The sequence below is a fragment of the Halichoeres trimaculatus genome, unplaced genomic scaffold (assembly GCF_033239565.1).
Source record: "Halichoeres trimaculatus isolate MK-OKI-2021-1 unplaced genomic scaffold, fHalTri1.1 fHalTri1_scaffold_9, whole genome shotgun sequence".
Classification (NCBI taxonomy): Eukaryota; Metazoa; Chordata; class Actinopteri; order Labriformes; family Labridae; genus Halichoeres; species Halichoeres trimaculatus.
In genome coordinates, this window is record NW_027437188.1 from 27834923 (window position 1) to 27849430 (window position 14508).

The following is a 14508-nucleotide window of genomic DNA, read 5'->3' on the forward strand; positions in this document are numbered from 1 at the left end:
AGGCAAATAGTAGGCTAACAGTAAAATGGAGTAACCAAATATTGCTACGGCTCCCGTCTGTTATTATTATTTTGTATTATTTTTAGTACTTTTATTTACCATTTTTATTAATTTTTATTATACTTATTGATTTTAATTTCTTACAATCTTATGTTTTAACGAACTAAGTGCATTTTAGGTATTTGAAAGAGCTGACTGATTAATTGAAAATAGCAAGGTTAGCTTGGTGAATAGAGACATTAGCTGACGTAATTTTAGTTGAAGTAAAACATTTCAGCGTCTGCTCAAAGATATCTTTGAACAGACGCTATAGTAAAAGAAAGAACATGACTGTTACAAACCTGTTCAACAATAGTGTCGCATTTTGACAGCATTGAAGGTCCTACCCTCAACCTTTGTTATGTATTGGATACTTGAAAAGTTGTGGAAACTTTGGCTGTCTATTTTTTTAAACTTCTTTGCCGTAACGTTATCTGCAGTATCCACTCTTGCTCTGTAGATGGTACCAACTAACCATATGACACTGCGTATTATTTCATTCCAAGACAGCAGAGGGCGCTGCAACAGAGGGCTCTCTCATTTCATATTTCCATCAACAAACAGGACACCTCACCTTCAGCATGTTCGTGGTCGTGCAGCTTTATTACATCATGACGCCTTAGCCTCTTCCCTCGCCAAGAGTCGTTTAGGAAACTTTAAGTCAAGGAAATGTCCTGCATAACACAGATATTTCCTAAAAGATTTCGCATGAAAGCCGGACGACTGCTCGTTGAAGCTTTCATTCCCTCTAGACGTTTTCATGCTGAAACAGTAAGAACTCCACAGAACAGCCTCACATATTTAAGGCAGTGATTAAAAGCTGACCATTTCCACCTTACAGGTAAGACTTGAATCCAGCGGACTTCCCATAGTTCATCACAGGAAGTATGTGTGTGACCTCCCACCTAACCACAGGTTCCCCATGGGAAAGTTTCCCCGAGTTTTACAGAGTTTACTCAAAGATCAGGTCATTAAAGACACTCAGGTGAGTCAATCTATGATAGGATAAAACAAACAATACAATTTTAATGATAATATTTATTGGTTGGTTTACTGGAAATGGTTGTGAATTGAAATGACTAAAAACGAAATTATGTTCCCTTTTGTTGTTGTGTTTTATTTGTAATTAGTTTTTTTTTCCCTTTGAATTTCAGTATTGCATGGACCATTAATTAATACTCTTATTATAATTAGACAGCTCATCAATTACATGTCAGTGTTGAATAGAGTTATAATGAAAAGCAGTTTTAGTTGTAGGGTATATAATGTACACGTCTACCGCCAAGTAAATTAATCATAATTTATATGAGCTAGACTCCTGAATTTCCCCTCAGGGATTAATGAAGGGGGTTCTATTCAGGGTAAGGCTTATATGCTATTTAAATTACTTTTGATACTAAAATCCAAGTGCTTGTTTCTTATATTCCTATGCACTAGCTGTCGTGCAGAAAAATAAATAATATACCAATGTTATTAGTTCTGTCATTGCAGTAGAATTAATAAGAGCAATTGTCTCGGGTTTTCCTTTGAATTCACCTTTGTGTTGTTACAGTAGGTTTGGGTCCCTGAAATAGCCTCCCAAGACTTACTCGGCTGTGTGCACACAGAGGAATACCTGAACAACTTCATAAGTGGTAAAATAAATGAGAAGGAACAGAGGAGAACAGGTTTCCCCTGGAGTGAGGGCATAGTGAGACGCTGTCGATATGAAACAGGTGAGGAGAAAAATGGAAGTCTCCTGATATTTCACAGCTGACAGAGCTGGAAAGATCAGACTCTCTTCACCATCCCTCTTCTTGACAGGTGGGACTGTGCTCGCTGCTGAAGTGGCTCTGCAGAGGGGTTTGGCCTGCAGCACGGCAGGAGGGACTCACCACGCTTTCCCGAGCTTTGGCTCAGGGTTTTGTCTCCTTAACGACCTCGCAGTGGCAGCTCAACACCTGATGGGCAGCTCCTTGCCCAAAAGGAAGATTCTTATTGTGGATTTAGATGTGCATCAGGTAGCAATACCTTGTTTCTTATTATCCTATGGTGCTGTACTAAAGTCTCCTTTTGCTCACAACTAAAACTCCAATTTGTTACGTTCAACAGGGTGATGGCACTGCTTTCATTTTTAAAGAAGAGCCATGTGTATTTACATTCTCGGTGCATTGTGGGAAAAACTTCCCCCTCCGTAAACAACAGAGTGATTTGGATGTCAGCTTGGAGGATGGGCTGGAAGATAAAGAGTACCTCTCTACAGGCAAGTCATCACATCAAATATTTATGTTTAAATAATAGTGCTGTTGGCAGTCGGCCAAGTCTAAATACTTTGTATGACATTTGTTGTGCAATATAAAGTATTAGTAATTTATTTGGTACACAAACAGCTTTTTGATTAAAGAATGAACATTAAAGTATGTCTGGTGATGTTCTCACAGTTGAAGCCCACCTCCCCTGGCTCCTAGACACTTTTCACCCAGACCTGGTCCTGTATGATGCAGGTGTTGACCCTCATCACGAAGATGAACTTGGGAGGCTCCGTCTGACTGACCAAGGCAAGTGGCAACTCTAACACTCAATATCTGCCTTAACGCATCATGCCTGGACTTGTAATGTTGACTGCGAGCATCTTACAGGGCTGTACCAGAGAGATCTGTATGTGTTGAAGACTGTGGTGAGCCGAGGTGTTCCTGTTGCTGCTGTTATTGGAGGAGGTTACTCAAGGGACATTGATAAACTGGCTGTAAGACACTCCATTGTCCACAGAGCAGCAACTCAGGTACACCACGTGATGTTTTATCATCTTTTTCTAATACAGAAACATTTATAGAAAGGGTTTAACGAAACGTGTTGATATTATTAAAGGTTCTTCTTTTTTTCAGGTTTGGAGGGACCATGGAATGTAAGATCTGTCTTCACTGAATCGCAAGGACTTTTTGAGCAACAGCAACAATGACATTGCTGTTATTTTTTGACAGTAATAGATTAGTCTTACTTTTAGTGCTGTATATTTAATTGCGTTATATTTGATTTCCGTTAGCACACTTTTTTTTCATAAAGATTCATAAAATGTTTAATTTCTGTCACTTGTTACATTGGAGTCCCAGTCTTCTGTTTCAGCCAATGCATACCATTAAAGTCCGTTAACATTAGGTTTGTCCATTCTTCATATTCTAAGAAACCAGAACACTTCTGATGCCTAAGTCCTCAATCTCAGGCAACTGATGCCAAGTGTTAGAGACCTTTTTTAAGTACAGACTTTTTGGGAGATTTCAATTTGGACAGCTTTTCATGAAAGTGACTGTCGGTTACTGAATGTTGGCTGAAGAGTGAATACTTCACTCTTCATATCATTTAAAGAAACAATCTTAACACACTGAATAAAGTACTCAGTCCTAAACTGTAAGATTATTTGTCTCTCAACCAGTGTAGATGTATTCTCAAATGTGTCATTGAGAACAATAATTTCAACAAAACAACCCTTGTGAAAAACAACTTTAATAAGGAAAAAAATTAAATTAAGAAAATTAAAATTATTTATATCACGTACAACATGGAGGTACCAGTGTCACTTCAGAGCAAACACATACTGCACTGATATGAAAATGCACCATCCTTGGCACAATAGGTATAGAATACCAGTATGCTTCGAGTTTCTCACATTTTTATGCCATTTCCAGACATCAAGCAGCAACATATTTAGTGGTACAGTGCAACATTGATTCACAGTTCATGAGGCAGTCGACTTGCTGAAACACACCATTGGTACAGTTCAGCTTGTTGCTTGAACACAAGACAGTACACAGCTTTTACACACAACAAACACACACTTGCAACACATTGTTTGTAACACTTGAAGTGAACAAACGGCACAAATGTTTTGGAAGAGGGTCTGCACAAGCTCGTATAGTGTTAGAGTGAGTTACATGTGAGAGGTTTACTGAAAATCCACTCAGATGGTACTTATACATTTGCTGCATGTAAAGCTTTCCATAGTTTGAACAACAGAACGTGCAATTATCAAACAGGCAGGTACACAGAGTTAAGTAAATATTGTCCACTGTGATCAGTGCATTAAAAAAAGCAGATGTAAGAATTAACTGCAGTGTCATAAACTGTGTTTCAGCTCGTGTTAAAAGTCAGAAGAGACAAACAGTGCATCTTTCCTTTGCTCTTTTGATAGAGATAAAAATCACTTACAGCGGTGGTTCAACAGTAAATAAAAAAAACAGGTTACTGATGATGAAAGAAACACATATCTGGATACTGCTTGCATTAAGATAGAATAAATACTTAAAAAGTGGTGTACTATACTGTGATAGCTATTACTGAACACGAACATCCTCTGTGCATCCTCCTCTACAGCTGCAAAACCTAAAAATCAATACAAAATTTAAAATAGCTTTCAGTGCTTAAAGTCAGTCTTAAAAATGGTTGCAGCACCTAAAAAGGGAGTTAAACTTATTTTCAAACAGTCATGTTAAAAAGTTACTGCAGCTAAGAGTTTAGTGTACCTCTAAGAATTTCTGTGTCTGTATGTGTATACCCTTTGTAGTCAGAGTGAAACCATCGGTATTTCATTCAGTGCTTAAACTCAAGGCAGAAGGGATTCAAAGATCAAACATTAAAATCACATCTTCATTAACTGCACTTTCTCTGCCACCACACACCAGTTGGCGTGATCAAAATAAGTGTGTTTGACATTTAGCTCCTCCACATGGTTCTCTATCAGCTCTGCCAGCTCTCCCTCCCTAAAGACATGATAGTATCTCAAGCAGGAGCCCTGCACCTGCCCCACACTCCCCTCGGGACTCCTTGTGCTTTCCGGCTGCTCTATTCCCTGCGGCCTGGCTTCACTTTCTTCTCCACGCTGCTTCAGGTGCTCCTTCTGGAAAGAGACCAGGTCCGGCAGGGCCAGTGAGCCACACTCCTGGGATAAAGACACTGACACACTCTGATTTCCTGTGCTGATGTTGTTGTTGTTGTTGGCAATGTTGCTGTCAGGATCGTTTTGACCCTTGTGCAGGTCTGTGACAGGGTCGAACACATCTTCCTCTGAGCCGATCACAGACGGCGGCGAGAAGAAGCTTGATACCTGCCTGATGAGGTCTCGCCCTCTCCCTCGTTGGCGTGCCTTGTTCCCCTCGTTTTCACCTGTAGGTGAAGATAAAGTGCTCAGTTCTCTGGAGGATGAGCGGGAGATGGCTAGGCTCCCAAAATCAAAGACAGAATCCAGGGACCTGGAGAAGAACCACAGTCTCTGGGTGCTCGGCTGTGGCATGGTGCAGCTCAGGTCTTCCTCGTCTGCCATTGATGATGTGCTTCGAACCTTTCTGTGCTTGTCGCTGTTGTCTATGGCTTCACTCACACTCTGAGCTGTGGCCCTCCGTCTTGGTTTGGCCGAAGGTGAATGAGGGTTGGGGTTCCAGGGGACGAAGATGTCCTGTTTTTCAAATTTACGGCGTTTCTGCTCCATGGCCCACACGTAGATCATGATGCGCCCGCCCACTCTCAGGACGCGAGCCATCTCCTTTATTGCTCGGATACGACGCTCTTTGGTGGACAAATGATGGATGACTGAAAAAAAACATGCATTTTGAAAGAATTAAGTAGGCACTAATTATATATGATGTGTCACGATTAGCACTGAGTGTGAACCTGGCACATTATGTACACTGTGTTAGGCACATAATACAAATTGATAGCGTGGGTTTCTGTTGTTGTCTTTTGTACCAATTACACTGTTTTGTTGGAAATAACTGATTAATTATTTCAGACTGTTGGCTAGGCAACAGAAGCACAAGGCAAACTGATGTTCAACATCATTACGAGTTCTTTGGTTCACAGAGATCCATGAGAGCGTCTGTCAGTTACCTGCAATTGAGAGCACAGCATCAAAGCAGCCGTCTCTGTAAGGCAAATGCAGCCCATCACACATCTGGACTTCGTGTCCTTGGTTCCAGGCGAAGTCCACCAGGGGGCGGCAGACGTCACACCCCAGCTTGAACACTTCCTGGTTGATGTGGAGGTATTTGCCATTTCCACAGCCTGTCAAGGTCAAGACGTAGAGCGACAGTTAGCGACAAAGGATGCTCAGAGACAAAATTAGATTTTTTACCCTGTGTTCACTCAAAGGAAACAAACTGTGGGGTACAGTTTAGCTCAGTCTGAAGAGTACACACCAATGCACAAAGGCTATCATCTTTATTGCATAATTTCAAAATTTGGTGCATGTCTTCCCCTATCTTCCACACACTTCCCCTAATATTTGTTTATTTTACCTTTATTTAACCAGGTTAGTCCCATTGAGACCAGAAGATCTCTTTTTCAAAGGAGACCTGACCAAAGAATGGCAGCATCACGCAGCTGCAGCAAACAGTCACACCGACTCAGTACAGTACAAATAAGTCAGAAAGTCATCAATTAAAACAGTAATATTCAGAAAGTCTGTATTCCAGTGTCATCACTGCAGATTTAAAAACATTCAGAGACATACAGTTTTTCAGCTTAGATTCAGTCTGCAAATTATTCCACGCAAAAGAAGCAGAGAACCTAATGGTAAGCCCGGGCGACTAACAAATTTGCTGGATGATCAATCGTCCCAGAATAGTTGGTGATAGAAGATATTATTGACAATATTATTTTGAGACCAAATTAACCATTTACATTTATTACACATGGGTTTAATTGTGCTCCAAAACTTCTTTGGGTTTTTAAACTTTCAGTTGTGGAAGACAAATAAAACTCAACCACGGGTTTTCACACCCTTTAATTCTAAATTTACCCATAGGTGCATGTTTGTTAATAATTTCAATAACAGCAGTATGAAAGAAAGGCCAAGCAAAGCCAGCATTATTAAAGAGGGCGACTCTGTCTCAGCAAAACTACAAAGATTGTGAAAGGGATACTTTTCAGTATCCTCCTATCGCAAACAATACCAATTACATAATGATCACTGACATCATTAGGAAAGACACAAGAGGAAACACATTTACAGGGCTTATATGTTAGAACTAAATCAGTCAATGTCGAGTTTGGCCTCATAGGAGACCCAATCGGCTTTTCTTCAGCTGACCTGTCAAATTAAGGAAAAAAGCCTCCAAAAGGAATCTTAAAAAAAAAAAAGCTTAAACATTGATTAGACACCAATTGGCTCCTGTAAATAGAAAGCAGCACTAATGATGCATTGACGACTGAGTGTCACGTTAGGACAGAGATCATTCCTGAAGGAGAAACCCACCTATGTCTGCGACGATGCTCCCTGGCTGCAGGTCTAGCAGGAACTGCCGCACCTTGGGCCAGGCTTTGTAGCGGCTGTCATTGAAATATGGAGCTATCTTGTCATAGATGCTGTGCACATGGTCTCTCTCCAGCCGGCTGGCAGCCTCCTCCATCATGTCTGTGCAGGCTGCCGCGTGCAGCGGCTTCACTGTATCATGTCTGCAAGCACAGGCACATCTCACTGTTATGTTACCAGAAGATAGATCCAACAAACAGTGACTCTGTTTCATTTGCAAATTTAAAAAAAGCAAAGTGCCTCAAAGCACAGCGGTGTTCCTCTCCTCATGATTATTAGAGACCAACAAGGTCAGCTGGAAGTCCTAATCAGCAGCAACACTCAAACATCTGTCAGGCACCAATGTTCATTTAACTACAAACCCTCCACTTTGAACTAAAGTACCTGCTGCGCTCACAGTCATACAGCCTTTTTATATCCAGCTGCAGCCCTCCAGAGAGACAGACTGATGTGACAAACCGTGAAATCCAGTCATCAGGTTTGATTTATCATCAGTTGTCACAGAGAGACAGTCACAGCGTGGATCATAAATTAACTCAATTTAATTGCAAGGTGCCAGCCCAAGGTTTCCAGAGCACTCAGCTGGTCTATTCTCACTGCAGACGTGTCAAATTGTTTTCACGGAGTCAAAAGGTCAGCACAGACACCATTCTCATCAGTAACAGAGTGCAAACCAACATCATGAATCATGCTGTGATAAAAGTCCCTCTAACCATGACTTTTAGTCGCCATCACACCCACAAGAGGAAACTAGACGACTGCTTTCATTTGAATCTTATTCACTATCACAAAAAGATTTCATCTCTTTCTTCAAATCTCTTTGAAACCTCAGATGACTCGCACTGATTCTGAGAAGGGCTTGAGACTAATGAGGGCCAATGTCTGCACGTGGATAGAGCTTCAGCCTGATTACATTACTTTCCATGATTTCACTGCACAGCGTATCTAAATATCAGCTGACCATTCTGCTGCTTCAGATATATGGTTGTTGATAGAATCACCAAACAGCAAAGATGCTTCTTCTGCTTTGATATATGACGGTGACTCTTAGAGTCCTTGAATGTTTTGACAGTCCCGAGAAATTATTATGCTAATTTAATCAAAGTGCAATAAATCCTTCCAAGAAGGCTACAAATGCTTTAAACTACAAGATTTGTTGAAGCTTTAACCTTTTCTGCCTTTTTTGTGCAATTTAAAAGCTGTTGTTTAAACCCTGCCTTGCTTGAGGTCTGTTAAACAAAACGTCTTCGATAGTTATCACACGACTGAGTGTTTGCCATGAATTTAAAACTGTTTGATAATTTGGGGATTATGTAATTCTGATGTGTGTATGTGTGTGTGTTATGTCTGCCTTCTCAGCTCCCACTGCAGTCATCTCTGTTTATTAGGATGCGGCCCACAGCTCCTGCAGTGCTGCTGCTGTTGCTGCAGCTCCCTACAGCCCTGTGTAAACAACAAGTTTTCCCAGTTCTTATCCAACATACAAGTTGAAAATGATCTCTAAATACAGATATTTTCATAGGGCTCATGTGGCAATACTTTATAGTATGGTAATCATGTGGTTCAGCTGATTTTATGCAAAGCAAACCCACAGTACTACCATCATACAGTGACCACTCAAGGATTTTCATGGCAGCACCTACACAGAGCCGATGAATCAAACTGTGGTGATTTGCTTTTTCAAGTGACCTTGTCCTGAAAACTAATACATGTAACACTTTTCAAATGCTTCATTCAGCCCAGAAATCCCTTTTCCCTAAATTATGAGTTTTACTTCATCCACACTCAAAATCAGATTTTTATAAAGCATGCATATTTTGCAAGTAATTAACATTTAATAACACAGTGAAAAATAAAGCCCAATAATAGTTTGTTATATAAATGTATACAACTTTTGCTGTGGAATCACTGAATTCAACATCCCCATTTAACAAGTCGGTTTTGCGCTGTGTGATGAACAGATCTGTTGCTTTTTGGGATCTCTTGTGATGGATGAAAGCTGTCGAAACAGACTCCTACCAGCTGGCTCCATTAGTCACTGCCATAATACAGCTGTCATATGTTTGGAAAATCAATAAGTTCGGGGACTTTGGTAAGAGCACAAGGAGATACAAGAAGAAAGTTAACCCTTCGTATGCCTCAGGTTGCATTCGATGAGGTCTAATTCACACTATCCTCCATGTGCAGTGTGAAAGGATACCCCAGGTGTTTTATTAGATAGCTTTGGATTTGAAAAGGAATCGGTAAAACTGATCTTTTGCTTCAACTCCTTGGAGACAGTACAAAACCATATTCGTTTGAAATGTGTGCACCTTTAATGAAACCTTGAATGCACTGAAACAAATCCATAACAAAGTGATGCAACCTAATAAACCATGAATGGCCACTATGCACTTTGCAGATTAAGTAAATCAGATGGATAAGTTTCCCCTCTTCTTTTTTGAAGGACACTGCATAGAGTGTAAACATTGTACACTCACTGTCCAACAGGGATCATTTATTGTACCACCTTCAGTCTGCTCTACCTGGCTCATCTGTGTACCCTCACCTGCTCCTGTAGTATAATGTGTGTGCTAAGCAGCATCCCTTCCTCCTTCACTCAGACCTATTTCTGGACCACCATCATCTGCATCATCCCAGCTGAGTGGAAAGAAAACATCCCTTATGTAATGTGGTAATCTGGCCTCCTTCAGTATTGTCTGTGCTCAGTTTGGCCTGAGTCTCCCCCCTCCTCCTCCTCCGTTCACTAAACTGTGGCGGTCCTGGGCTGACATTATGTAACAGGCAGCTGGGGAGGCTTTGAGCACTGCCTCCGACTGACAATGGGAAGTTAAATTAAATCAGCGGACAGAGGCGAGGTCTGGCACACTGATTTGTTGGAGGTAAAGGACAGATAAAAGCAGCCATCACTTGTAGCTTTGGGTCTGAATGAAGCCTCCTTGGATTTTTTTTAATGAGTTACATAAATAAATCTCTATATATATAATCATCATCTACCTGTAAGAGGTGTAATTCTCTGCATGTTTTTATCTTAGGGCAAATGTTCCTGGACTGAGCTCTAAGGTCAAACCTCAGCAGTGCTTTGATGACATGAGTAGTGTTTTATGGACAGGCTGTCATTCTTCCTGCTGCCTCTTACCGCTGCATGAAACCAGGGAACCACAGAGAACAGGTTTACCAGTCAAGTGTGCCAGCAGCTAATGAGTCAACATTAACATGTGGTGAGACAGAGGTCTGCTTGGCTAAATGGCTTAGAGTCCCTTTCACACATTTACACCATAAATAAGAGCACATCAAAAATAACAAGCTGAAATTTTTAAGACAAAAAGAAATCACATTTTATTTTGTCCACCTTGTGTCACCTGATAAACAAATTCAAATCAGATCAAAAACATGCAGATTTATCTTGAAAAGATTTTGGACCTGACAGACATAAACAGTGCACAATCCAATTAGCCTGCTTATAATGCATCTGTGTTCAATCATCTCCAGCATCTTCATAATCCGACAAAAATCCCAAACCACTTACCGTACTGTTACGTGTATTCCGCCGTACAATTATCCGCCCCTCTTCTTACTCAGGTCGCTGGAGATGAACTTCCCGCACATGAGACTGATCTACATGATCGATCTGCAGCACGGAGTGGATGCACGCGCTCGATACGGCGGCATCGGACACAGCGCGGACAACATCGCGAGGAACGTGAACGGACGGAAGCAACTGCTGAGAGCGACGGCCAGCTGAAAACTGGCCGCCGGGACGGTCTCCAATCTATAGCATGTTGAGCTCTACACACCTGTCAAGGTACAAAGTAGGTACAGAAGAACTTCCGGTGACTTATTTCAAAATAAAAGTAATGTTGGCATCAAAGCGGAACGGCCAACTTGTAACTGCTGTGATTTTCCCTTTAATCTAGGCTTGATTAACACTTAATTGTGATCTGAAAATGAGAGCACCGGACACATTTATCGTACGGTAAGTTCATTTTATTATAAATACTTTAATTAATACAAAACTGGGTTCAAATATGTATGTATATATGTATATATATATGTATATATATATATATATATATATATATATATATATATATATATATATATATATATATATATATATATATATATATATATATATATTCAATTTTAATTTTGATGTTCTTATGGCTAAGCCTCGGGACAGGACTGTAAAATTCTGACTAAAAAAAAAAATCCTCATGCCTTCTCACTCATTAGTTAAAAATATCACTTGATCACATTTGCCTTTTAACATTTGAAACAGGAAGGCATATCTGCACCCGGCATTTTATAATCTACTGGATCTACTGTAACACCTTGAGGGGTTACTGACACTGAAAATAAAGTATTTATTTCTTCTCTTTGACAAAGGTTATGAGTACTTCCTGTAGTCTAATAGAAATTTCTGTCTTCTTTTTAGCCTGTTTTACAAGTAAGTAGCCTAATTGAATTAAAGATTGTAATACAGATAAATCATTGCAGGGTTTTAATTCATTTAAAATATTTTGTTTAAAATTAACTAAATGGGTTGTTTTTGCTGATTTATGGGTTTATTAAGCTGCCAAATGTTTTGGTTATGACTGGAGTGAGGACAGTACTTTGTTCGTGCTTAATACGAGCGTCATGCTAATGTTTTCATTTGACCTTGAAATACCTTACCTTTTTAGATATTTCGTTTTGTAATTGGGCAATAAGTTTAAAAGCAAATCAAGGCATAAAACGCCTTTATTTTGAAGGGTACATGTTTCCGTTTCCTATCGTATTAACGTAAACCTAACGCCGCTGATTGATCGATGGTGTGTAAAAAGATGACACGCTGTGCCATGCAGATTGCGGCTGTGATTGGCTGTCAAGCACCACGTGACAAACACAATAAACAACGTGAAGCCCTTAGTACACACCTCCCTCTTATGAAAAGAGTCTTACTGGGAACGTTTAGTAACTGTTCTGCATACCTGTAGCTTTATGACCATAAAAATGGAAGATACTGTTTGCTTATTAGAGGATGGATTATCTGCTTTTACCCCCCCCCCCCCCCCCCCTTTAGATCCTTGTTTGCAGACAAAAAGGGCTTCTATCAGATTACTCTTACCTTTTCAGCTTTAGTTAAAGATTAAAACAATTCACCTTTTTAGTCCAGCCAACATAAATGTTAATATATTTGCTGACTATAAACAGGGACATAAGTTTTGGAGACTAAAAATGTTAAGCATTGCTAAAAGCAAAAAGTGAATTCATCTCTGTTTCCTGGTCATGCTGATAAATATCTTGCAGAGACCTAAATGAAATGTTGGATGTGATAATGCACAGACAGCACAAACTGTCCGAAAAAGAAAAGATGAGCGTTCTACACCATTAAGCATTGCTTGGGGAAGTTGTAATTAGAATACATTAGCCTGTCAGATCCAGTTGTCGTCCCTCTCGGCCTTTCATGCGGGTGTCAGCTCTGATTTCATCTGCCCTTTTTCTCTCCAAGACGCTTAATGGCACCCACTTAATTGTGGCTCATCACTGCTATTCAGGGAGTGCAAAGCACTGATCCCATCTCCCTCACATCATCATCATTCAGAGCACACATGCATGCTCTTTTTCTGCAGTCTCTGCCTCACATTACAACTACACACCTTCAAGGCCTGATAGTAACACTGGGATGGACGCACACAGACTCTGACGGGTATATGTGTACATGAGCACAAGGATGAGGTTTAAAGAATGGTAAACAAGCCTAACAGTGCTACCTAAGCTGTATGTTTCTTTATCAACTGTCAAGGCAAGGAGGAGATGCACTATAAATATATCTATGATGTTTACGTTTCAAGGACTCCTACAAGCACAAAGCCTTAAGGTGGAGTTATTGAACAGCTGCAAATATTCCACAGGAGAAGAAATGTTTCTACAACTGTGGAAACTGGGGATGACTAATATTCTCAATACACTGTCTAAAGTGCATTTTTTGTGTTCACTTTTACCACAAATTAACACAGCTTCGACACATCTATTTGTGTACTGATTACTGAGAGTTTACAGGAGGAGACAGGGATTGATTTGTGTTGATGCAAGCACACGCCTCCTCCAGAGGTTCAGATTTATGACTTTCCCTGCTTTGGACTTCCTGTTGTTGAAAGAACATTGTGTTACTATGGATGGTTGGTGCTGCATGCTGGTAGTTTTTTGTGTGTGCTAAGGAAATCCTTTCTTAAATACGTGAAAAGTGAACCAATACATGAAAGCCTATTAGAAATATCTGCTGCAGTTTGACACATTGATTTATACCATGGAGAAAAAAAATTAAAAGTCTCAAAAATTTTATATCTGTTGTTGCGACATCAGGCATCCTCACCGCATGAAGCTTTTGTAATAAAGCTCCAAATGAATGATCCCTGTAGAACACAAGAGCTTCTCCTTTCAATAATATAAGTTTAATTTCTAAAACTGCTTGAAGGACGCCACTGACCGAACTCCTGCTTCAAGAAACCAATAAAAGAATTATAAGTGAAGCTTTGGGATTCCCTAATAGTGACATTTCAGATCAAAACAAGAGTGTCTGAGTTCCGACCTTGATGGAGTTTTCAGGATGTCTGCTCAGTTTTTAAATAGATAATAGACTCTCTTATAGAGAAGTTCATCTCAGACATGCCTGACTGCCTGATCATGTCTGGGATGTTGAATACCAGCAGGATTGCAAAGGTCAAAGCTTTTACATTTACAATGAAGACACCGGCTAATATCCTGCTCCTGGCTTAGAGAACAACTTGATTTTCTTTCTGGTTAAAAGCAAACCCATTTGAAATCTATTTTATGACAAGATAATCAACATTATTAGAGTGCAGTGATAGCTACAGATTAATGCATGATCAGAATCCTGTTTTTAAGAGCACATTGCTGGCTTTTGTGTACTGCAAATTTGATAAAAGAGTGTTAAAACTTAGAAATCTCTCAGGGACAAACAAAATTTCTCAACATACCAAGTCTCCAAGCGTTTCCAACACAAAACTAGATTTCTTTCTGTCCACATTTACTAGAAAGTGAGATGATGCTGAAGGCATCGGCTTGAAAAAGAGACATTTTTATGTTTGTAACTAATCATGGAGCTCTTTGAGATTATCTATCAAACAGAATTGTATGGGGGGTAACAGCTTAAACTGAATCCTTGCACATAAATAAAGTTTATT

The 14508-nt window shown here is 40.0% G+C and overlaps 2 protein-coding genes across 3 annotated transcripts; one reads left to right on the forward strand and one right to left on the reverse strand.

Moving 5' to 3' along the window:
* The first annotated feature begins 577 nt into the window (after positions 1-577).
* On the forward strand, positions 578-3433 carry hdac12 (histone deacetylase 12). Of its 2 annotated transcripts, none has more exons than XM_074679021.1 (8): positions 578-810; positions 881-1024; positions 1595-1754; positions 1843-2039; positions 2131-2281; positions 2523-2576; positions 2658-2800; positions 2904-3433. In XM_074679021.1, the coding sequence occupies exons 1-8, from the start codon at positions 709-711 to the stop codon at positions 2925-2927; spliced, it is 975 nt and encodes a 324-aa protein (XP_074535122.1). In that variant the 5' UTR covers positions 578-708; the 3' UTR covers positions 2928-3433. The 2 variants fall into 2 exon arrangements, with proteins under 2 accessions (XP_074535122.1, XP_074535121.1); XM_074679020.1 differs by having other exon boundaries at positions 2460-2576; positions 2904-3423.
* Positions 3434-3544: 111 nt separating this feature from the next.
* Positions 3545-11112, reverse strand: trmt9b (tRNA methyltransferase 9B). The gene is made up of 4 exons (XM_074679019.1): positions 10848-11112; positions 7262-7461; positions 5896-6069; positions 3545-5598 (listed from the first exon to the last, which is right to left on the reverse strand). The coding sequence occupies exons 2-4, from the start codon at positions 7416-7418 to the stop codon at positions 4652-4654; spliced, it is 1278 nt and encodes a 425-aa protein (XP_074535120.1). The 5' UTR covers positions 7419-7461; positions 10848-11112; the 3' UTR covers positions 3545-4651.
* Between the last annotated feature and the right edge of the window lie 3396 nt (positions 11113-14508).